Consider the following 26696-nt stretch of genomic DNA (forward strand, 5'->3'; position numbering starts at 1 on the left):
TTCACTTTCAACTATAGCTGCTTCCTTCTACAAACTAACCTTACTTTTATTGTTTGGGATTAAAAGGTATGTCTGTATTTCAGCCATATCATACTGTAATCCAGGGTGTGTCTGCATTCCAGACAACAGATGTGATACCTTGCTAGAGCATTCCTGTTGCTGGATTAAAATTTCTCTACACACAGATCAAAATAAAAACTTAACACTCAGTTAAGCCCAACTTTTAATTAATATGATTACAACTGATTGACAAAACATTGGAACCATGATATTCTTGGAACTATAGCAATTGGTGAAGTACTGTAACCAGAAGCAAAGTTACAGTAGACAGTTCACTTGAACATGCCAAAATCTAAATAGATAATAAAGAATATTACAGTAAATATGTCAAAACATTAAGATTCAAGGCTGGTAGGATGGTTGCCCAAACCTGGTAATGTGAGTTAAATCTCTGGGAACCCATGATGGAAGGAGTGAACTGACCCTCTAAAATTATCTTCTGACCTATGTGTGTTCTGTGTTGTGCATGGACCTGTACACATGTACGCAAATTTCTCTCACACAAATATACTCTCAAAATAATAATGTGAAAAAAATTGAAAATCTTAAGATTGGTATTATTTCTGACATATTAAAGTGATCTAACGGTAACATTTTAATTTTATCTTATATAAAAGCTTAATGTTTCAGATTTATAAAAATGTAAAGAGATGCTGATTTTTATTTTTATGTATATAAGTAGATTATTTGAGTTATTTTGCTATAGTAATGAGAAACTAACATCACAATAACCTATTGTGCAGGCAAGAAAAAAAAGTACAGATCTTTTGAACAGTTCAAACAAGTATTTTCAAGAATAAAAAAAATTGATTAAATCCAAGTTCTAATTTCTTGATATGTTTTAATAGCAAATGTGCATACTAAGAGCAGTTCATTTGTATCTCGATCATACTGTTATTAAAGAAATGACATAATTAAAATTAATACATAACATATCTTAGTAGCTGCCATAAAGTTACATCATCAATTAAGATGGAAGAAGATTGTGTCAAGTAGATGGCTCAGTAAAATATCTAGCCACACAAGCAGTCTAATGAACTGAATTCAATCAGTCCTTGAACCCCTGTAAAAAGCCTTCTGTGGCTGTGCACAGCAAGCAACTCAACATTCATATAACAAACAATAAGGGAGTCATGGACAGGAGAATCACTCAGACGCTTCCAGGCCAGGTAGTCTCAAGTACACAGTATGGCAGCAAAGACCAGAGCCCCTGTTCCAACAACACAGATGGTTAAGAACTGACTCCCAAGTTGTTCTTAAGCAATTTAAGAACTCAGCATCCCCAACAACACAGTGAGTGTTCAAATGCCAAGCACTATGCCAAGAATTTGACACAGGTCTACAATCCCTCAACTGCAATCGCAAAAGCCAAAAAACTTCATAACTCACTTAGCAGTATGTGCTAAAACCAGGAGATTATTAGGTTTTTTTCTTAATCTATCTTACTGTAAAACAAAACAAAACATGCTTTACTTCAGAATCATAAACAGACTTGCTATGGAGTGCTGCTTCAACATAGGGTGATTTGAAAGTGTACATGCTAAATTACCTTCCAAGAGTCCCAGAACACTAGACTCAGAACAAGCTTAACTGTTGTATCAGACAGCTCACAGAAGAGGAGACAGTGAAAGTGGCCAGCACCTACTGAACACTCCAACACGCAGCTAGTGCCTATTTGGGGTGTCCAGAAGATGATGGCAAAACAGAATCTGAAGCCAGGCTACTAGCTTTAAATCTTAGTCTTATCATTTAACTGTATAATTCTAGGTTTCTTTTTCTTTAAAGCACCTGTCTTTCAATGTTTCAGTTTTCTCTTCAAAAGAGAGTTTAAAAAATGTTATTAACCTTATACAGATGTAGCAATGATCAAAATAATTAATATGCATATAAAATGTTTGCTACAAGGTCTGATGTCAAGTATTCAGTAGGTGTGGGCTGTCACCATGAGTCTATATTAAACACCAACTCTCCCCATCTCCTAACTGCTACTTGTTCATCTACTGTTATTATGCGGTGGCAGCCAGTACATCTCACATCCTTCAGTACCAAAGAGAAACAGCTCAATTTCTAGCTTTACATTTATAACTATGACAGAAATTTCTTCGATTGGAAATATCTATATATAAATTAAAAGCTAAATCATAAAGTTCAACACAGTATGGTTTTCAGTAATAAAATACTAAAACTAACTTAAATCTTCTTAAAGAGGAAATGGACAAAATACAGTAAATCAACAAGTAACTAGAGAAATATTAAGAATAGTATTTGACAGAGAAAAATCTTACACTCACAATATGTAAAACATAGTTTATAAGACATTTTAGATGATAATTATATATACATACACATAAATTATAAATGTTCAAGGCATATATTAAAAGGATAAATACCAAAATACTAGAAGATAAAATACTTCTAAGGTTCTTCAGAGGTAATATTTTTATCTGCCTTCCTACCTGTTGTGTGAGATAGCACGTACCCTCATCTCGGTCATGACATGAACACTAGCTGTACGTGTGGTGACGCACAGTGAGGACCTAAAGGGACTCAGTCCACACATGTGCACGGGAGTAACAAAGACCAGGCTCCTGCAGAGGTGCAAACATTTGAAACAATACTTTAAAACAGTTTCTTAAGCTGCCTAAAAGTTTTCTGGAATGATGGGTGGCTTAGGGAAATAACAGTCAGCTCAAGAAACATTCCAGAATTATCAAAATGATGCCATGATGAGAAAAGATTATGAAGCTTCCAAAGTGATCACTAATCTATCCTTTCTCCTAAAACTACAAATCATCTCTGTGTTCATGGCAGGAGAAAACAACAAAAATAAAGCTGTCTCAGAACTTTCACTTTAGAGACTATATTTTTTCAAAGTAGAAAGGTCAACCGTCACATAAGAAGATGGTAGGTTACAATGTGCTTCCTTAGAGTAAGGTGTGTAGCTCAGTACTGGAGCACTTGCATACATAGCAGGCACAAACTTCTGGGTTTCATACCCAACACACACACACATACACACACATATACACAATCAAAATACATTTAATACGATTTAATATGGACTAAAAATTATAAAGGAAAAATACATTTCTAAAACATTAGAGATGATTTTAATTCTTTCTAGTAAACAGTCTTTGGTGTTAGAAAACCCGCACACAGTACAAAAATTATCAGCACATGACAGATGAATACTAATCAGTTGTGTATCACTGTGTGTGGCTATAGCTTCTACAGTAAGAATAGCCACGCTATATTGCATGGATTTCAATATCCAAGCAGTTCTGCATTTTTGTATGAAATGCAGAAATCTAGCTTACCTCTGATATAGCCAGAATTCACCATACCCTCTCTTCAGGCCCAGTACACCCTGCCATCATGCCTTACCTGATCTTTCTACCTGTCCTCATTCACCACAATCTATTCTCAACAGTACAAACACAATGCTAAGATGTAGTTCAGGTGACATTCTTTTGATCCGAACTTCTAGTGATTTCCTAAAGTTAAAAAGAAGTCAAAGGTCTTACTGTAAACTGAATAGCCTGCCAACCTCCCTGGCCACTCCTCCTCACCTTTAGCTCACTTCAACTCAAGCCATAATGCTCATTTTGCACAATCCTTAGGACCTTTGCAGCTATTTCCCCCAGCCCTACAACAGTTCATCTCCACAGGGCCACTGCTGTCTCACTCCCTTGCTGAAATGCCACTCCATCCTGTGAGACTTTCTATTGCATTCCTTTGCTTACCTCCCCCCTTCATTCTTTATTATTGTTTAGCACACACCACACAGTCTAACCAATTACCATGCTTACTGTTTTTCCCACAAGCTCTTTGAGAGTTAGAAACTTCTAACTTTGTGTTCACTAATATATGGTCAGTGCCTAAGAATGTACTCAATAAATGCATTCTAAAGAGATGAATGCTTTGCAGCTCATGTAGGTAAATATCTGTGGAAGATTATAAGCGATCAGTATTCTCATCTGAAAATACACTACTTCATAGATGTAGAAACCTTGAAATAAGGCTGTGACCGCCATCTTTTGTATGATCTTTCAAGCCTGCAGTCTAGCTCACACAGCTCCCCTACCAGGCTTTCAAAGTTTTACCTTTGAAAATCGAATTTTACTGTGTAGCTATTGACCATTGGTTTTATATCTTCCTTTCCTTTTTAGTCTCTCCCATATAGCACTCAGCACTGCTTTTACTAATGATACCAACAGCACTTACTTCTGAACAAGCTCGTGTTGCAGATGCACTACACACGCTAAGCACTGCATATGCTGCCAGTTAATCCTACAACAGTCTGAAGGGTGTTTACCACCCCCACGTAAAAACAAAAGCTAGTACGTTGTGGTGGAGCACGCCTATGACTCCAGCACGTGGGAGGCAGGGCAAGCAGACAGCTTCCAGTTCACTAGCCTGGTCTTTACATAGGGAGCTCCTATACAGCCAGAGCTGCGGAGGAAGCAAAGGAGTGTGACTGAAAGTCATACCAATATCATGTCTCAAAAATAAATAAACAAATTATAGGGCAGCCTGGGCTATAGAATGCATTCCAGGCCAGCATTCCAGCATGCACTACAGAGGAAGCATTATCTCAAACAACAAACTGAAAAACTATTCTGTGAATGATCAATCATTATTATTACTGAAGAAATTTTAGGGTCGGGGCTGTGGCTCTATGAAGGACTGGCCTAACATACAAGAGACCCTAGGTTCAATTCCCAGTACTGAATTTAAAAAAAAAAAAAAAAAAAGGAAACTAAAATCTAAAATCTCTATAAACAAATGTGCTCTTGATAAAAAAACATTATTTATGTACAGAGCAGCAATAGCCAAAATATTTAAAATTAGTATGTCCTGCCCATCAACAAATTAGAAAAACACAGATTATAAAATATGACATTCCCACACACCTGTGGGTCCTTTAGACTACAGACCAGCATCATCAAAGGCAAAACATGCACTAAATTGAGTTTCCTTTCCCAGGAGTCTCGGGAGAGCCTGAGCCAAAGAGACTTTAGAGAAATGTAAATGCCTACAGGTATTGTCCCCTTTCAGACCCTGGTACTAAGCTATTTGGACATATAAGGAACCAGGTAATGAGAGGAAGCAAGCTAATTAAAAGCTTTTGACACCTGAAGCAGGGGTAGCAGGCCAAAGCAGCAAGCTTTCACAACAAGCTCTGAAGCCCAGAAGCCTGGAAGCTGCCGGAGCAAGGCTGGAGCAGGCAGAAGCGGTGAGCCACCAGGAAGCTGTGGACAGGTAACACCCAGGGCGTAAGTTAAAGGTTTTCCTGAAAGCAAAAAGGAAAACCCAGCGTTAAGTTAAGCAGTAACTGACATGAATGTGTTGTAGAGAGAAGATTCTTAATTCACAGAGCTGCTGAATTTCAGCTTCATCTTACTCTTTATTGTTTCCCATGGTGTATGTATTTTTTATAATAGTTTTCAAAACTAATTTATTTTCATGGTTTGTCTGTTTAAAAAAAAGCATAATTGGTAGGAGGAAAGAGAATCAAACTGACAGAAATGTTCCTATCAGACATCCATGGCAGAGGTGAACCTGTCCATTGAGCCTGGGAGAAAACAAAATATTTCAAAGGAAATAATTACCTGTTTAGGTCTGAATTATTAAGCTTAGCGGGTAAAAGCCACAGAATATGTATGTCCAGAGGAGAGTTTATGTTAGGAATGAGTAAGAAGTAATCCAGCCAATACCATCTCTAAGTATAAGGGTGACTGTCTTAAAATAGTACAAAAAATCATCTCATCAGTGATCTATGTGTGGCTTTTATTTTACCTAGTTTAATCAATACACATATAGAGCAAGTGTGTATCCAAAAATAAAAAAAAATCTTCTCATGCTAAATCTCAAATGCTTGCAGTCATGAGTTAAGCATTTGATTTGGCTAGGGAGGTCTCTGTGTCATTGTCTGTGACTAACTCAATGGACAGAGAGGGCTGTCTGCTGCTCCAGACTCCCCAGCACTGCAGTCTCAAATCTCCAGACACTAGGGCTATGGCCACATCTATCCCTGCCTATGTGACTCACTTACCCTAGTGAGGACTCATAATCTTACAGTACTTCAATCTTTTTGTTGGTCCCTTCTGGGAAATAACTATATTTTATTATTGCTTCCCCTTTTCAATAGCTCAGCCTCAGATGAGCCTGTAAGTCTGTCAGTCCAGCCAGACATTGTCCCCAATGTTCTGAACTGCCACATGCTACCAATGCCCTACTTACTCTGACTCACAATTACCCATCATGATTGTCTAGACTAGATGTCCACACTCCTTTACATACTAATTAAATGACCCTATGTTTCCAGGATCCCTTCTCTTCCTTTTGAACCCCAGAAAAGTTCCTACCACTCCTCAATGATGACAGCACCTTTGAAACCTTGATCCCAGACTCTCCCCATCTTCCCCTTTGTTGTTCTTGTCCCATAAGAAATTCCTTTCTAGCCTTTACTCTCCTATTTTCCTGGTTCTGAATGTCTACTAAAAGAACTTTTCCAAGACCCTCCTTCCAAATCCAAAAACAAAAAAATAAAACAAAACCATTATTGCCATTCCAGCTTCCCCTAAGGAACTGACATGGCGCCCTTTCTCACAAATGCCATTTCTCCACAAAGCACATTTTAGTATAACATTTCCCTGCTTCATTATTTATTTTCTTCTCATATTTGAAAGTAAATTTAAAAATTCCATATAATAGACTTTATCCACAGAGACACAAAAAGTCAGATTTACAGAGAGAAAAGAAAAAATATTTTTTGTAGGAAAGCTCTACAAAGTCCCTGACTCCAGGGAAGCAAGAGGGTCCTAGGAGCCAATGGTAATGACTTTAGCTAAAATACCCAACAAAGGGGATACACCCATAGACACCATCTTCAACAGATAGGCATGGCCCCCAGTTGAGGGATGGGGCCACCCACACATCTCAAAATTTTTAACCCAGAAATTTTCCTGTCCAGAGGAAAGACAGGGACAAAAAATGGAACAGAGACTGAAGGATAGGCCATCCAGAGACCACCCCATCTAGGGACCCATCCTTTCTATAGACACCAAACCCCCACATTATTGTTGATGCCAAGAAGTGCTTGCTTACAGGAACCTGATATGGCTGTTCCCTGAGAGGTTCTACCAGCACCTGACCAATACAGATGCAGATACTCAGAGCCAACTATCGGACTGAGTCCAGGGAGCCCAAGGGAAGAACTAGGGGAAGAACTGAAGTCGCTGAAGGGGACTGTAACCCCAAAGAAAGAACAGTATCAATCACCTAACTGGACTAAACCATCCAGAGCTCCCAGGGACTAAACCACCAAACAAAGAGTATACATGGGGGAGCCAGGACTCCAGATACATATGTAGCAGAGGATGGCTTTACCTGACATTAATGGGAGGGGAAGAAGGCTTGCTGTCCCAGCATAGGGGGGCTGCTAGAGGGGTGAAGTGGGAGTGGGTGAGTGGGTGGAGGAGCACCCTCATAGAGGCAAAGGGGAGGGAAGAAGGGGATAGGATGGGGAGTCTGTGAAGGGGTAACCAGGAAGGGAGATATCATTTGAAATGTAAACAAATAAAATCTTATTTTCAATAAAAGAAAGCTCTAATAGATAAATCTCAGGTAACTGGAAAAGTACTCTAAAATTATAGAAGTGGAAACCAGTACCAGAAAGAACCAGTTTCTCTTGCAAATCAGACTGTGACCCAAATCAGCCATATGATAGCACAAAAAAGAAAACAAGTCTTTACATTGCTACTTTCATAACACAGCAAGAAAACGCACTATGCTGAGCACCACAGACAGAGGGTACTCTGTTCTCTCCTTCCCTCGAACAGCTTACAGCTCCTGGCCAAGACTGGCACATACAGAGGAAACATAGCAGTGCTGGCATAAACGCTAGAAACAAGTTGTCCAGTCTTCTCTTCACCCCCAGTAGACAGGCCCACACACTTCTGCTCTGTTTATAAACTCATTCCCCGCTTGCTTCAGTTCTTGACTCCGTTCTCCCACTGGCTCCTTCCTGTCATCAGTTCTTTCACTGATTTCCAAACATGATGATTTCAAAGGACCAGCAGGTGATGGCTCACACAGAGACCAGGCGACTGGACCTCTGACTCCCCAGACACCTTAAATGTGGTATGTTCATCATTCTAAACTATCAGAAGATCTTCTTCAAAGTCACTCTACTCCTCTCTTTTGTTTAAAAATAGGCACATGTTACACTCAAGTTACACATGAGCAAGAAAGCTGTGCTTCTAAAGAAAGGATCCATGCTCTTAGATTCAAAAGACAAGAATAGAAAACTAGAAATGAGTAATCTCTCCTTTCTGTCAATGACTGCCTCACATGGATTAAGGCTGACAAGTGTCCTCTAACAGTTGTCCTGAAAGCTCCTACATAAACACCAGTCTGTTGTACTAGCAAGTGGCTGTACAATGTTGGCTGAACCATCAGTCCCATTTCTGGATACATAAACTTTGAGATCAAAAGCAGAAAACCAAGTTTAGCCTTTTAGAGAAAGAAGCTCAAATTCTTCAGTTTGATACCACATTAAGTTTGATGGCTTTTAATAAGAGATCCTGATAAAGTTGAACTTGATGTGACTCTTGTGTGCTACTTAACACTCAGAGGCAAAGGAAAGTTAGAGAGTTATTTGAACTTGACTTCATACTGGTTAAACAGGACACAACTATGGCCTAGAAACTCAAACTATCAAAACCATTCAGGATCTAGGGCAAAGGACTGAAGATACTTATGCCTGGTTAGGAAGCAGATCAGAACTAGGAAGGACAGGGTTCTCGAAGGATGAGACATCAGTGTTAGAAACAAGCCAAGAGGATGAGCCTAAAACCTGACTTTAGTGTTTGCCTTTTAAGTTATTATTTACAGACTGTTTTGAGAAGGCAATGCCTCAGCTTCTTATCCTCAATCTCATGAAATGACAAAATATACTTTGAAGGGATAAACCATAATAAAAGACAAAAAGACTACTATCAGTTGATGAAAAACAATATTTTAAATAATTCTACAAATCCAGGATGAGCACAATAGGATTAGACCTGAATGCCCACCCAATAAAGACATGACCAGATATATACAAAGAAACACCACAAATATCCTAATTCTAGATGCATAGATTCCATCACAAACATGAGCTAAGACAATATCTTTCCTGCAGAAATGGGCAAACAGACCATTCTATTCCCTGAGAAAAAGCAATTTAACTGAAGTATAAGGCAAGGGATTCCAAAACAGCAATTGTGGGTATGTTCAAGGACCTTAGAAAGTATATGAATGAATGAAGACCCACTCCATGAAAAACAGCCTGTATGTGACACTGTTAGTGAGGTCAAGAACCTGAGACTAGGGATCATGGGCCCTAGAGAGAAACCTATTACTATTATTGTGATAAATGAACATCAATAGATGACTCCTGATGACATACTGCTAGAATGGTACCACTGCATCCCGCAGCCCTCACCAGAGCAGCTGCTCCTCTAAGGAGATGGTAATTAATACAGGGCCCCACAACTGGCCAAGGGACAGAAAGTGATAACTGTAGGGTGCTCAAAACTCAGGATCTATGAAGAGGGAGACGGGGAGAGACTGTTAGGGCAGAGGTGGTGGATGACTTCAAGAACACAGCATTTTCCAGACACAACAGAGCAGATGCACAAATGAGTTAACAACAGTTGCAACCACACACATAAGAGCTGCACAAATTCAAGCCAGGAGGGAAAGTGGGCACAAAGGCCCACCCTTCACCAAGACACTAAGCAAACAAGAGCTGCGGACAGATGGGAACTCCTTTTTCTTCAATCAAGTGACACTGGACACATCATCACTTTCCAGAGTAGGTCCCATGCTCACGAGTAGTTTGCCAATGCAAATCAGACTCCGGTTTTTGTGTTTTGATTTGTAGTGTTTTTGTTTCGCCCTTTGGGGGGTGTTTTGTTTTGTTTTTTATGTTTGTTTATCCTTTTTAAGTGGGAGAAAGAACATTAAGTTAGGTGGACAGGAACATGTGAAATGTTCTAGAAGAAGTTGAAGGAGGGGGAAATATGGTCAAAATATATAGAAATTATCAAAATAAATTAAAACATTTTTAAAACCAGAATACTTAGAAATCAGTAAACCTAGCTTTTTAGCGCTGGCCTGCAGTCCTGACTGTTCAAGAAGCTGACACAGTGGAGTATCTAGACTACAAAGTGGGTTTATAGTTTGCCTGGGCAGTTTACTGAATCAAGCTAAAAAGTAAAAACAGGTATAAGATGAATGAGGCCCTAGATGTAATCGCCTTGCTAGGAGGAGGACAGGGAAGGATTAGAAAGCATTTGAGAAGTTCCCCACTCTTTTCTGAAGGTATAAATCATACTGTAATCAATCCAAACAGGATGGGTATGGGCACTTTGGTTGCATCTGTAAATCTGATACTATCCCAAGGAAAGAAACCCCTTTTCAATCAAACAAGATGATTTTATTATTAAAACAAGTAGACTCTGGGAGAGTCAGAGAACTAAACAGTGACAAGAATTAGCAAACGTGCGAGTCGGGATGGTTTCTGTCAATACACAATTCTTACTCTGGTGATCATAATGCAGATAGGAACAGAAAAAATAAATAATTAACATCTGAAGTTAAATAAATAAATATATATACACACACATACATATATACACATACATACATATTCTTCTAAGTTTAATAAGCAGATTTACAGTGATCACAGATTATAAAACTTATAAGCAAGAGAAACAATCAAACAAAAGGCAACCCTAAGCACCAGTAAATGGTAGCACTGGAGCAGCTGGTGCTTCTTAGACCTGTGACACCCCATGTCTGTATTGGTGCTTTTGAAATACATGGTAAATGGCATAGACTACAGTCACCCTAATGCAGTGCAAACTTGCCACTACCCAACCATCTTTTGGTTCTCATTATCTAAGCTAACCTTTCTCTACCCTCCTCCAATCTTGTATTTTAGTGACCACTATATCTTCCCTTTCCCTCTCCTCTTTCTCCCTCTTCTTTCCCATTCTGTGATCTTGAATTATTTTAGCTTCCACAAATGACTGAGAACAGTTTTTCTTGCCTGGTGTATTTTACTAAATACAATGTCCTCCAGTTTCACCCATGTTGCCACAAATGACAACATTTCACAATTTTTGTGTCTGAATGACATCCCACTTTGTGTATATCACATTTTCTTTAATCATTCATTCACCAGCTATTGATTCCTGATCTCAACTTTGAACATGCTGTAGTAAACAGTGTAATGCAGGCAATGTAGTACACTAATGCCATTTCCTTTAGATAAATAGCCACTGGAATTACTGATAATACGACAATTCCATTTCTAGTTTTGTGTTTGGTTTTTTGACTAACCTCCACGTTGTTTTCAGTAATGGCTACACTAAAAATTCATACCAAATGTGCTGAAGACATCTCCTTTCCCTATATCCATTGAGTGTTTGTAAACTGCCATTTGGGTAATAGTCCTTCTAAAAGTGGTATCTCATTATGACTTCTGAGACAGTGGGTACCACCTATGGAAGAGATGAATGATGGTCTTAAAGAGTTTTTTTTCTCTCCTTGGTAGATTACTATACAGCTAGGCCATTACACACACACACACACACACACACACACACACACACACACACACACACACACATGCTTTCTTCATATGGTTATTTTTTCCATCTAACTTTTTTGCTATGCTATGATACATCAAAAAACAAAAACAAAACAAAAAAAACAAAACTCACTACCACTGAACAGATCTTAGATTTCTAGTCTCTAAACTATGAGCTAAAAATAATTTTTTAATTTATATAGTACACAGTCTTGGTTATTCACATCACATATGAGCGCCATTTCAATGGTTTGTACCATCCCTTAGGATGAAAGTAGAAAGATACTTGTGAGTAATGCAGCAAGGTCTAGCTATACTGCTTCCTAGATGATAAACTTTTGGTGACAGTATCTACAGCACCCTTTCCAATGCAGAAATCAAAGTGCTTATTTATAAGAATGGACTGGCAAATGATACCTCTTTTGTGTATGTTGACTTTTTATAGCCCAAATCTGAAGTATCTTATGGTATTAAGAAACTGTCAAGAGGCCATATATACTGTTGGCAACCTCCTGATGACTGGCTAACTACTTCTAGAAAACAGACTGGATTATAAAGGTGTCTCTGAGAAACCAGCTACTCTACAGTAAAATTGGACATTCTAGTTAGAATAAACCAGTCCTTGGAAAAGTCTGGGCCCATCATAGCCTCCAAACCAGATTTCCAAGCATCTTTACTTAAATATGACATGCTAGATTAACACAGTGATAGTTATGGAAATTCCTGACCCCTTCTACCATCTCCACCAACAGACAGTCTCAGAATATAGAGTCAGCTGTCCTCAAACTCTCTTGCCTCAGCTTCCTATGGGATGAAATTAAAGGTGAATACCAGAACTCATGGCTTTGTTCTCAGCTCAGTTTCTTTCATTTCAGATAATAGTCAAGAACTTACACAATGACTAATGGGGATTCTGGGACAGAGCTCTGAACTGGAACAAACCTTAAACACACAAGTTAAGTTGATCTTGTAAGGAACAGAGTTTTTTTTTAAACATTAAATAACTATAAACCCTGGCTATCCTTCAGCCTCATCCTAGGACAGATCCAGACTGCTGACAAAGCAAAGCCTTTTAAATTTCCTAATAAGGACTTTCACACACACTAGTGTTCTAAGCAGTGCCTGCTGCTTCAAATACTCCCCTACCAGCGCATGGCTACAGAGCAGGACTGAGTGAGAAGGATGTGGCCTCATGTGCCCTAGGTATGAAATAGAATTCACAACAAGGAAGATAAGTCCACAGTCCTTTCTAGATTTGGAATGAGTTTAAAGAAGAGATAGCAAGCAGGCACCCTACTAAATGAAGTACTTTCTAAAGTAAATCTCCAGGGCTGCCAAGGGCATACCATCTCTCTATATTCTTTACTGTAGCATAAGTTCAAATTTTTAAAATAAAAGCTTTATTAGCAAAATACCAGACCTGACCATGTAAAATAATAACTCTAACACTAGCTGGATATTTGTTAACTGCAGACTATCTACTCGAATACTCCAATAGGGCAACTTAAAATGAAGATGGATGCTCTACTAGAAACAAAGTTGACTGATCGACTAATTTCTAATCTTCTTGTAAAAGTTGGCTTTTACTCTTTTTTAAAGAACACTGCTTTATTCTGCCAATTATTTTAAAATGGAATACTAAATAATTGTTTCATAAAAAGGTTTCCTATTAAAAAAAGAAACATTTCTAAGTCCTGGCTTGTTTATCTGTCTTACTTACTAATTTCTGAGACTGGTGCAATGAAAAGGCAGCCTAAAGTCCCAGGTATTCAGTGGTACAAGACAGGAGGGTCGCAAGTTCAAAGCTAGCATAGCCCATACACTGCATTTAAAAAGCCAGCCCCAGTAACTTAAACCATGCCTCAAAATTAAAAGATTAAAAACAGGTCTTTTGATGTAGGTCAATGGCAGAGCAATGGACTAGCATATTCAAGACTCAGGATTCAATCTCTAGTACCAGCAAAAGAAGAGGGGCCTAGGGAGATGGTTTGCCATGCAAGCATGTTGAGTTGGGAAACCCAAACACATCACAAATATCTGTAATCCCACAGGTGAGGAGGTAAAAACTGAGTCCAAGATTAACTAAATCAATAGTTCAATGAGAGATCTATCTCATGTGGTAAGGTGGAAAGTAACCATGGAAGATATGCAACATCAAAACCTGGGTTCTACATGCCCAGACACTCATTTGAATGTGTACATACAACACACACACACACACACACACACACACACACACACACACGGTGGGGCAAGCAGGGAAAAGAGTGTTCCACTTCTCCACAAGTCTATAGATAATACTTAATAAATTTTAAAGAAAGCTTGTTAAATAAACACATTTCAGATTTATTGTGGATTTTTTTAAATTGTAATATTATTTCTTTGTTCTGTATGTTTAATTTTTTGATTATTAAGTGTCATGGGAAATTTTTTTGGTCCAGTCTATTTGGTATTCTGCGTGCTTCTTGTTCCTTGACAAATACCACCTTATTTAGGTTCTATGATTTTACTGTACCATTGACCTGGGTTTCTTCTCCTTCCTCTATAACTATTATTCATAAATGTTGTCTTTTCATAATGTCCTAGATTTCCTGGATGTTTTGTGCCTAGACTTTTTCAGATCTAACATTTTTTTGACCAAGGTATTCATCCTTCTATCTTGTCTTCAATGCCGAAGATTCTCTCCTATCTCTTGAATTCTGTTGGTGAGACTTGCCTCTGAGGTTCCTGTCTGAGTCCTACATTTCTCAGTTTGGGTTTTGTTTATTGATTTCATTTCCACTTGAGCAGTTTTCATTCATTCCACTATTTGTGTTTTCATTAATAGATTTACCCTGCCCTCTCTCAGGTCCTTGAGCTTATTCATTAATAGCGATTTTGGTGTCCCTGACTTATGCTTCAGCTGTGCTGCATTTCTTAGGGCCTACTGTAGTAGGACTGTTTGGCTCTAATGGAGATATATGTCCTGTTATTGATTGTGTTTTTACACAATGGGATACAAATAGAAAAGGAAAGAATCAAAGTATCTATATTGGTAGTGATGTGATTTTATACACAAGTACCCTGAAAATTCTAGCTGCTCATAAACACTTTCAGCAAAGTATCAAGATATGAAATTAATACACCAAAATTGATAGCCTTCATATATACAAATGACAAGTGGAATGGGAGAGAAATCAGGAAAACAATAACCTTATATAATAGCCTCAAAAAAAAAAAAAGTCTTGAGGTAATTATAACCAAGCAAGTGAAAAAAAAAACCAACAACAACTTTAAGATACTGAGGAAAGAAACTGAAGACAATATCAGAAGATGGAAAGAGGGCCAGGCTTATGGGTCAGTAGGATTAATGAAGTAAAAATGGCCATCCTAACAAACTAATCTAAAGACTCAATACTATTCCTATCCAAATTCCAACATGATTCTTCACAGAATATGAAAGGACAATTTTTAGCTTTATATGGAAACACACATATACAATCCTGGATAATAAAAGGACTGCTGGAGGTATTACTACCCCTAATCTCAAACTGCACTACAGAGCTATAGTAATATATTGGCACAAAAGCAGAGACACTGATCAACAGAATTAAATTGAGGACCTAGAAATAAATCCACACACCAATGGACATCTAATTTTTGATAAAGAAGCCAGAAACACACAATGGTTAAAAAAAGACAGCATCTTTAACAAATAGTTCTAGACAAACTGTATGGCTGCATGTAGATGAATGCAAACAGATCCACACCTTTTACCTGCAAAGAAATCAACTATCAGGGGCATCAACAAAGAACATTCACTGAGTCTGACAGGCAATAAGACAGAGTGATCTTGAACTCAATGTCACAGGAAAGGCTTTCCGAACAGAATATCAATAGCACAGGCACTAAGAACAACAGTTAGCAAACTGAGCCTCATGAAGCTGAAAAGCTTCTGTATGGCAAAAGATGCCATCATTCAGACAAAGTGGCCGCCTACAGAACTGGAAAAGGTTTTACCAACTACACATCTGATAAACGGCTAATATTGGAAACATATAAAGAAATTTAAATTTTGGACATCTAGAAAACAAACAACCAATGTTTAAAAGTGAGGCACATATATAAACAGAATTCTCAAAAGAGGAATTGTAACTGGCTGAGAAGCACTTAAAGAACACCCTTAGTCATCAAGGAAACGCAAATTAAAACTACTTTGAAATTTCATCTTACACCAGTTGTAATAGCTAAGACCAATAAAACCAAAGACATCTTATGCTGGGGAGGATGTGGAGTGAGAACACTCCTCCTTTGCTAGTGAGTACTTGTATAGCCACTGTGGAAATCAGTGTGGCAGTTCCTTAGATGGGAATTATCTACCCCAAGGCCCAGCTAAATCATTCTTGGATATATACCCAAAGTATGCTTCATTTTATCACGGAAACATTCTTGCTCAAACGTGTTCACTGTAATCTATTCATAGCAGCCAGAAACTGGAAACTGGCTAGATAATCAATCTGTTGGTGGGTGAAGAGATATAGAAAATGTGGTACATTTACAAAACGGAGTATTGCTCAGCTGTTAAGAAAATGAATTCAAGAAATCAGCAGGCAATAAATGGAACCAGGGGAAAAAATCCAGCCTGAATGAGGTAATCCAATCCCCAGAAAGACAAATATGGTATACATTTGCTTATAAGTGATGTTAGCTATTAAGTTTTTGATAAGCAAGCTACAATCTGTACAGCCACAGAGATTAGGGAAAGGGGAGCGTGGGATCTCCCTAGGAAGGAAAAATAATCCTATCACAGATGGATGGGGGAAGGACAGGAAATAGAGAAGCAAATGGGGAGAAGAAAGAATGTAGGGGTAAGGGAGGGAATTTAGGAAGGAATAGCTAAAACTAAGGTCATTTGAGAGATAATATGGAAACTTAATACAGTAGAAACTTCCCAAATACATATGTATGAAGACGATGTAAATGAAATTGCCAAAGAACAGCCCAAGTGGACATCTCTAGTTACCAAATGAAGCTTCCAGTGCCAGGAATGGGTTACATGGGGCAGGGGATGGGGGGCATTTGGGAACCTCCAATCCTTGCTATTGTTTTTCTAAACAAAATCTCAATCACTCGCTATTGCCAATTTGAATTTGGGAGCCAGATGTTTGGATGAAAGCCTTCTAGTTCAGAGAGACAGAGAAGGCACCCAGCTGATCTTCCTCCTCAGCTGATGCTTCAGAAGCAATCCCCTCTCCCATGCCATTTCAAAAAACCTCCTCAAATTGAATGTCCCTCCCTCTACTTCCTGTAGACTCCATCCTCTTGACTCCCTTACTCTCTTTTTTTCCTTAATAATCCTGTGTTCACTTCCTGCCAGCTGGTTGCTTGCTTCACCTCTTGACCTATGGTTGACTTTATTTAGTCCTGTTCACAATATTCAAGTAAAAAGCTCTTGACTTAAAGGTGTGTGCTAAGGCTAAGTGACACAACTAAAAACAAGTTTTTCTAGTAAATAACAACCTCAGGGTTCCTAGTTTGACAAAATATCTTGCAACAGGTCATTGCCAAGGCTACTGGCTGGTCTCCACAAAGTGACAGTAAGACCCACCCTATAGCTGAAGGCAACACCTACACAGTTACTGAACACAGAGAAGTGGATCTGGTGCTTCACCCCTATAAGCCTAGCAGTATTCATGGTACTGAAAGGTATTCTGCACGTCATCAAAAAAAAAAAAAAAAAAAAGTAAACACCAACCCAGCTACAACTTTTTAATCCACAATGATTACCTTGCCTGCAAGAGGCACTAGTATAAAGTGACACAAAGCTTGTGGGAGTTACTAACCAATATATAATTAGATATAAGGCCCACTCCATGAGACAGAACCCATCCCTAACACTGCTTGGGTGGCCAAGAACCTAAGACCAGATAGGCCAGTAATCTGGGGGAAAACCAAATACTATTGTTCTGCTAAAGGAAAATAGCAATATTATGATTCCTAAAGATACTCTGCTATACTCATGGCTCAGTGCCTTGCTCAGCTATCAACAGAGAAGGTTCTTCCAGCAGTAGATGGGAAGAAATATAGAAATCCACAGCTCAACAATATGCAGAGTGAGACCTTGAACTCACAAAGGCTGTGGCAGTATACACAGGGCCTGCACAGGCTGCACCAGATGTGAGCCACTAAGAAGAATAAAAAGAGAAGTGAGCACAGCTCCAATCCCTAACCTGGAGGTTATCTCTGATTGATAGTCACCAGCAACTGAAAAACTAGTTCTCTCCACCATAGTCTCCCTGGGGATGCAAACCAAGCTCAAATGTAAGTCCCATGCCCAACAGTAGACGCCCCACACTAACACCTTTGAAGGTTCTTTAGCTCATAATGTCTTGTCAGGGCAATTTTTTAAAAACCTTATGATTCCTTTGCATCTATGTTATGGATTCTAGTTTTCTGGGTTTTTGGGGGGGAGGGGATATTCCTGTGTTTATGAACCTGTGTGTCTCTGTATTTGTTTCTCAGGTTTTTTTCTCTGTTTGATTTGTTCTATTCTAGTTTGGTTTCGTTTTATCTTATTTTAGTTTATTACTATTCTTTAGATGTCTGTTTGCTTTCTAACTAGAATCAAAAAGGTGTGAGTGTAGATGGAGGGGAGACTGGAATCATCTTGGAAGAGTTGGGGAAAGGGAACTGTGATCAGAATATATTGTATAAAAATTATTTTCAATAAAATTTTAAAATTAAAAATTAATTTAGGACTTTTATAATTTTAACAGATGAATATAAAATTTTAAATATATATGTATATATATTAGAGAGAGACAGAAAGAATTAAACACAAGTACACAATGTGTGAAAAACAGATCAAGATATATAACCTTGCAGCAAACCAGAAATGTTCCTAGGTTGTAGTATAACCCAGAAACATTCCTAAGTGTACAGCCCAAAAACACTCTCATGTGCACTACAACCCAGAAATGCTCCTGTGTGTGCTACAACTTCAGCTTCCCAAAAGAGATAGTTACGATCCTTGACTTTAGGGATATGTAGTCCTTCCTATGTTGCTTCCTTCATCCCACATATTATCAGGTTTTAGAACAAAGTTGGTTACTTTGGCCTTATAAAGTGAGGGAGACACTGGGTCCCTCCTTCTCTATTACCCAGCGAAGTTAAAAGGATTCAGAGAACTTGCAGATGAATTCACCTCTAACTGCAAGGTTCTTTTTCATGACTATATAATGAGTAAAATATTACATACTGAGACCTAAGAGGTAATAGACTCTCAGTACTCATTGGGAGTGACCTTAGCCAAAATGCCAAACACTGGGAAGAGGGAATCCAAAGAGTCCACCACCAGTTGATAGACAGGACCTCAAGGGGAGGGACAGGGTGATTAACCCACAGTCAAAATTTCTGACCCAGAATAGTTCCTGTCCAAAAGAACTACAGGGACATAAACAAAGACTGATGGCCTGCCCAAGTTAGGATCCATCTCAGGGTGGAGGTTGGGGGAAGGGACGCCAAAGCCTGGCATTATTATTGTTGCTATGATGTGCTTACAGTCTGACATGGCTGTCCTCTGAGAGGCCCTACCAGCAGCTGACAGAGACAGAGGCGGATACTTATAGCCAACAACTGGACTGAAGTTGAATTAGGGAAAGGACTAAAGAAGCTGAAAGAGAGAGAGCAACCCCAAAGGAAGACTAGCAGACCCAACTAACTTGGACCCCAGGAGCTCCTAGAGACTGAGCCACCACCAATCAAGAGCATACACAGGTTGGTCCAAGGCCCTGGCACATATATAACAGAGGTCTGCCTGGTCTGGCCACAGTGGGAGAAGATGCACTTAATCTTTGAGAGACTTGAAGCCCCAAGGAAGGGAGAGATCTGATGAAAACAGGGGGAGAAGAAATGGGGTGAGAAACTGTGGGAGGGGGGACCGATGAGGGGCAATGATTGGAATGTAAATAAATAATAAAAAAAGGAAAAATTCAAAGCAAAGGTTACATTCCATGTGTGTCACTACCAGTCCTGCTTACACTACCCCTCTCTTCCTAATCCCTCCCTATGTCGCTTAATGGAAATACAAGTAACAACATTTCCTATGTTTTAAATTATCCACTTAATAATGCATCCCAGAAGTCTCTCTACTTAAGTACTGCAAGGTTTTGTATTTTACTTTTCTCTCATATATTACATGCCTATCACAGTTTCCCCTCCTTCCTCTCCTCCTAGTCCCACCACCACCACCCCTCTCACTTAGATCCAGTCCTCCATTTCCCTTCAAGAAAGGGCAGGCCTCCCAGGGATACCAACCAAACAGGATATCGTGTTATAGTAAGACTAGATATATCCCTTCATATTGGGGCTGGATGAAGCAACCTAGAAGAAGGAAAATGGTCCCAAAAGCAGCCAAGAGTCAGAGATCACCCTGCCTCCACTGTTGTGAGTGCCACAGGAAGGAAGGTCAAGCTACACAGCTATAACATATAGGCCTAGGTCAGAACCATATAGGCTCCATGATTGTCAGTTCAGTCTCTTTGAGCCCTTATGAGCCCTGGTTATTTGATTCTGTGGTCTAATTTCTTGTGGTTTTCTTGACCCCTCTGGTTCCTACAATTCTTCCTCCTCTTCTTCCACAGAATTCCTTGAGCTCCACCTAATGTTTGGCTATGGGTTCCACACAAGATCTGTGCTTAACCACAATTTATTCAAGCAGTTGCATATTGATAGATATCTGGGTTATTTTTGTCCTATTTATTAAACTAGCTTTCATCTATTTGTATTCTGCCCTAGCATATAGTATGAATTTTAATTTGCTCCACAAAAGGACTTTTCCAAATAGCTATCCTGTATTCTAAATCGTCTACTGAATTTTTTCCATCCACATTGGCTGAAGCTGTCTTTAGTAAAGAATAAAATATGTGTATGCAAGTCTGTCCTGAACTTCTTCATGAGCTAATTCTTGAAGCTTCAGATATAATAGGCCTATCATTGCCTTTACTGTTTTATGATTCTTCTTAGAGTAGGCTTATGTGTTTGTTCATTTTTGAAGGGGAGCAGGCTGCTACTATATTGTCCAGACTCAGGAAAAATACCTAGGCAGAAGCAATTTGCCAGACTCAGCCTCCTGAATAGCTGAGACTGCAAATATGTGCTCTAGAAATGCTTGTTTTCTAGAAATGCTAGGGTTTTGCAACTACCCTATCAAATAATTAGCATATATATGAACTAATAGTCTTAATTCTTTTATTATAAGTATTTATCTCTTCTGTCTTCTGTAGTTGCATATATGTTAATTATGTCTACATATGTACTTATTAGTGAATATCTCTTTTATTTGTAGTAAGCTTCACTACCTTAGGTTTATATGAAAACATCACATTTGGGATGATGTTGCTGCTCAGTTGGAGGTACCTAACATATACAAGACCCTCATTTCAATGATCAGCATAATAGGGGGAAGTGTATTAAAAAATACCAAATCTGTAAACTGTGCCATTAAGTAATTCTAACTCTACCTAACTTTCACACTCATAATCTGAACAGTCCAATAAAAGTACAGATATTATTAGAATGTATTAAAAATATAAAACCTGGCAGTACATTGAGCTCCATAGAGACAGCACCGGGGCAAGCGAGAGCCGGACGGATGGGCACTGGGCGACTCTGTGCCTAGAGGAGGAAAACCAACTAAACATGGGCAAAGGAGATCCTAAGAAGCCGAGAGGCAAAATGTCCTCATATGGATTCTTTGTGCAAACCTGCCGGGAAGAGCACAAGAAGAAGCACCCGGATGCTTCTGTCAACTTCTCAGAGTTCTCCAAGACGTGCTCAGAGAGGTGGAGACCATGTCTGCTAAAGAAAAGGGGGATTTGAAGATATGGCAAAGGCTGACAAGGCTCATTATGAAAGAGAAATGAAAACCTACATCCCCCCAAAAGGGGAGACCAAAAAGAAGTTCAAGGACCCCAATGCACCCAAGAGGCCTCCTTCAGCCTTCTTCTTGTTCTGTTCTGAGTACCGCCCAAAAATCAAAGGTTAGCATCCTGGCTTATCCATTGGTGATGTCGCAAAGAAACGAGGGGAGATGTGGAACAACATTGCCGCAGATGACAAGCAGCCCTATGAGAAGAAGGCCACCAAGCTGAAGGAGAAGTACGAGAAGGATACTCCTGCCTACAGGAAAACCTGATACAGCAAAAAAAGGGGGTGGTCAAGGCTGAAAAGAGCAAGAAAAAGAAGGAAGAAGAAGATGAGGAGGAGGAGGAAGAGGATGAGGAAGAGGAGGAAGAAGAGGAAGATGAAGATGAAGAAGATGATGATGATAAGTTGGTTCTAGTGCAGTTTTTTTTCTTGTCTATAAAGCATTTAACCCCCCTGTACACAACTCACTCCTTTTAAAGAAAAAAATTGAAATGTAAGGCTGTGTAAGATTTGTTTTTAAACTGTACAGTGTCTTTTTTTGTATAGTTAACACACTACCGAATGTGTCTTTAGATAGCCCTGTCCTGGTGGTATTTTCAATAGCCACTAACCTTGCCTGGTACAGTCTGGGGGTTGTAAATTGGCATGGAAATTTAAAGCAGGTTCTTGTTGGTGCACAGCACAAATTAGTTATATATGGGGACAGTAGTTTGTTTTTTTTTTTTTGTTTTTTTTGTTTTTTTCCGTTTTTTTTTCTTTTGGTTTTATTTTTGTTTTTGTTTTTTTTTTTTTCATCTTCAGTTGTCTCTGATGCAGCTTATAAGAAGATTGTTCTGTTAACTGAATACCACTCTGTAATTGCAAAAAAAAAAAAATGCAGCTGTTTTGTTGACATTCTGAATGTTTCTAATTTTTATTAAAATATATATATATATATATATATATATATATATATATATATATAACCTAACTAGGTACACCCACAAAGATTCACTTAAATACAACTGTAGAAGAAAAGGGCTCACCGGAGGAGTCAATGTACAAGAGAGGAAGCATTACCTTACAGAAAAGAGCAGCCCATAAAGAGGAGCATCAGAAAGACACAGCTACTGAGATGCTGAATGCTGAAATGCTTACGTTCCTACTGTAACAGTTTTCAAAATCAGGAAATACAGTGCTCGCTTCGGCAGCACATATACTAAAATTGGAACGATACACAGAAGATTAGCATGGCCCCTGCGCAAGGATGACATGCAAATTCGTGAAGCGTTCCATATTTTTCGACAAGAAAAAGAAAGATGCCAGAAAGTCGGCCAAAAAAGACAAAGACCCAGTAAATAAATCTGGTGGCAAAGCCAAAAAGAAGAAGTGGTCCAAAGGCAAAGTTCGGGACAAGCTGAACAATCTCGTCCTGTTTGACAAAGCTACATACGACAAACTTTGTAAGGAAGTTCCCAACTATAAGCTTATTACTCCAACCGTGGTCTCTGAGAGACTGAAGATTCGAGGTTCCTTGGCCAGGGCAGCCCTTCAGGAGCTACTTAGCAAAGGACTTATCAAGCTGGCTTCAAAGCACAGAGCCCAAGTAATTTACACCAGGAACACAAAGAGTGGAGATGCCCCAGCTGCTGGTGAAGATGCATGAACAGGTTCAATCAGCTGTACATTTGGGAAAATAAAACTTCACTGAATCAAAAAAAAAAAATCAGGAAATATATACAATGCTGGGGGAGAAGTAAACACACCTTCGTCACTGACAGAACTAAGCAATAGTCAGCTAATTATGGAAAATCTTAATAATAATACTGACCATCTCAATTTCACTGGTATTAGTAAAACACAGGAAGAAATGTAATTCTACATTATTTTTAAGGGCATTTGAAGTGTTCATTAGAAACAGTTCACATTCTGACCATAAACAAAACTTGAAATTGGAGAAAAATCAAAAGTATATTATCTCACTGTATCAAAACAGTTCAAACAGCCAAACTTTTAAATGCAAATAATAATATCAACTTCTGAAACAGACATTTAAATAGCATTTTTAAATCAATTAAAATAATCTCTGGGATGAACCTAATCGCCATTAAAGCCTAATCACCATTAAAGTGAAACCTATGCTTCTGTGTTTACACTGGGATGACAAAGAAGCAAAGATACAGGTTTCTACCTTGAAAAGGTAAAAAACAAATGAGTAAACTAAATCCGAAGAAAAGAATCACAGAGGTAAAAACAGATGTTAAGTGTTAGAAAGAGAGAGAGAGAGACAGACAGGCTGACTGGTTGACCGACTGACTAAACTTTAGATAGGAGCTGAAGAGATGGCTCCATGGGTAATCAAACTTGCTATGCAAGCATGGGGAGCTGAGTTTGAATCCCCAGCACTCAGGTTTTTTAAAAAAAGCAAGACGCAGCTGCACCTGCATGAAACCTCAGTGATGGAGGGCAAACCCAGGTGGATACATCCGTGCTAGCCGGCCAGCAAACAGCATAAAGACGAGCTTCCAGTTCTGTGAGAGACCACAGACCATCTTAAGGCAACAATGAAAAAAAAAATAGAAGGAACCCAATTCCTGCTCTGGCCTCTGCATATATGCACACTCATATTCAATGCACACTCACATGCAATGCACACACAACATGTATATGAGTGTGTGTATACACAAAGAGATAACTCACACAGATAAAAGTAGCTTTGATATTTAATTGCATTTTAAAACCTCTAATAATACTCAAGAAAAATTAAGCATGCATTATGAACATGTAAGAAAAGAACCTCACCTCAGACTCTACAAAAAGCAAAATTAATTAAGAATATTATAAATAACCTCATGACAAAAAATATTTAAAAACCTGGTAATTTAAATGTTAGCAGACATAATCCATGAAAAATAATTTATACTGAAGCTGACAACTGAAACAGAAAAAGCTGACTAGCTAACTCTAAAACCATTAAGTGTTAATCAGTTATGAGTATTAAAAACCCAAGTTCAGATAGTTGCATTATTAAACTACATCAACAATTAAGGGAAAAAAGCATTTTCAAACACTGGGAAACAAAAACACTTCCTCAACTCCTCACTTAAACTCACCACAACCCTAAAATCAATGCCTGAAAATTATTAAAAAGAAAAAAGTATCAACACGGTCAACACTCACCATGAGTCTAGATGTGAAACTAGCTAACAAAATACTGATTAACTAAAGAGAAAAACATCTTGAAAGATGATCCTAATCTAATAGACTCCATACCAGGAATTGCTTTAATAGTTGAAAAGTCGAGTATACACCAACAGCAAAAGCATAACCCATGAAACAGTAATTAGAATTTCATTAAAACTGAAAAGTTCTGTTTTGTAATACAAAGGATGTTAACATTCACATGTCAGATACTCTTCAACCAAAAAAAAAAAAAAAATGCTGCATCACAGCAACTTGCTTTAGATTAAGCTACAGTGCTCTTTTAGTTGGATTTCTGTTACTGTGATAAAACACCATAACCAAAAAGCAAGTTGGGGAGAAAAGAATGTATCTCTGGCTCACACTTCCACACAGTAGTCTATCACTGAAAGAAACCAAGGCAGGAACTCACAGGGCAGAAACCTGGGAAGAAAGCAGTGGCAGAGGCCATGGAGGGGTGCTGATTATCATGGCTTGCTCAGTCTGTACTGGCAAAAGTATGAGTCTACCAAACCCACCAATCCCTGAACCTAAAACATTACCAATCTCTGTGCTTGGTTTGATATCCCACCAATCCCCACCCCAGAAATCAAGAAAGCCTGTATAAAGCCTGCCTGCTGCTCAGTTCCCTGCTGCTTCTCACTGAGCAGAGGCAGCCACTTTCCTGTGCCTCTCCCTGAAGTGGAAACTTCAGGGTTCTTTGGAAAGTTGGTTGGATGGTGTTTTGCTGGGGCAAACACATGAAGGAACATTTTGTTAAGGTGGACACAGGTGTAAAAAGCTAAGGCCGACTCATGTAAGAATGTTTCATTGAAGCAGACAAAGGGGAGAGTATGTTCCGCTAAAGAAATACATGAAAGGACAGTGGTGAAGGAATCTTTGCTAACAACACGCATGTATTGGTCTGCCTTACATTTCATAGTTGAGCTGCATTTGTCAGAACTATATAGAGAGAAACACATCAAAGAAAAATTTGGAAATGTATTGCAATTTCTTGCTGCTTCCAAGGACTCGGACTGATTGGATGCACATGCTGAGACAAGGCACGTGGAGGACACGTGATGTTTGGAAGGTATAAATAGGATTCCATGGAGTGACTGAGAAAGAGCTTCACTTGCTGCTACGGCTAGCTGTGCAATGGTTGTGGGTCTCAAGTCTTTGTTGATCTTTGCTTCCCTAAGACAGAGCCTAGAACTTCTGGTGTTCCTCGAGTCCCTCCTGCTGACTAGAGCCAAGGCCTGAGGCATGGCTGTCTCTGCTAGGTCATGTCACCACTGCTGATTTGTGTTTGGTATCCTCTACTGACCTGGACTGTTGGTGTGTCCATGAAGTGTTTTTAAGTGGATTAAGCTGTCGCTGCAAACCTGTGAACTGAACTGCTGATTTCCAAACAACATAAACTGGGAGTTGCTCCAAAAGACCTTTCTAAATAGGTCCACTTCCCCCGTATCCTTTCTTTTCCTCTTATGGGTGTTGGGCTACAAGGGAGGTTAAAGTGTTTAAGAATCATCATTAAAAATAGGGTTTGAAAAATTAGAGTTACATTTCCCATTGAATCTTTTATATGGGTTTTGTTGTACAGTGTTACTTGGCTCCCAAATGCTAGGATACCTTTCTCTTCAGAACTATAAAACTTACACAGCCTGAATTCTTAGAGAACCCAAAACCAACAGCCCAGGGATAGCATCACTCACAGAGGGCTGAACCCTCTCCAATCAATCACTAATTAAGAAAATGCCTCCGTTAGGAAAATGCCTAATGGAAGCATTTTCTCAGTGGAGGTTCCCTCCTTTCAGATGACTCTAGTTTGTCTTCTGAAAACCACCCAGGAGAGTACCTGAGAGATTAAAATGGAGGAACCAGTGACAAATGCTTACAGCTATAGGCACTTCATGTTCTGCAGAGA

At 38.9% G+C, this 26696-nt stretch overlaps 2 protein-coding genes and 1 pseudogene across 10 annotated transcripts in view; 2 read left to right on the plus strand and 1 right to left on the minus strand.

Annotated features, from left to right (window-relative positions):
* Positions 1 to 26696, minus strand: part of CDC42BPA (CDC42 binding protein kinase alpha) — a 207116-nt gene that overhangs the window by 129967 nt on the left and 50453 nt on the right. The gene's annotated exons all lie outside the window — the stretch shown is intronic.
* LOC308435122 (high mobility group protein B1-like) lies at positions 21383 to 21878 on the plus strand (annotated as a pseudogene). The gene has a single exon. The product of its transcript is annotated as a high mobility group protein B1-like (transcript).
* LOC308435129 (small ribosomal subunit protein eS25-like) lies at positions 22857 to 23285 on the plus strand (the record flags this gene model as incomplete). Its single annotated transcript, XM_080935745.1, has 1 exon — positions 22857 to 23285. One exon carries the CDS (start codon positions 22857 to 22859, stop codon positions 23253 to 23255), a length of 399 nt encoding a protein of 132 aa, XP_080791871.1. The 3' UTR covers positions 23256 to 23285.

This window comes from Micromys minutus (assembly GCF_963924665.1).
Source record: "Micromys minutus genome assembly, chromosome: 1".
NCBI classification, from domain to species: Eukaryota; Metazoa; Chordata; class Mammalia; order Rodentia; family Muridae; genus Micromys; species Micromys minutus.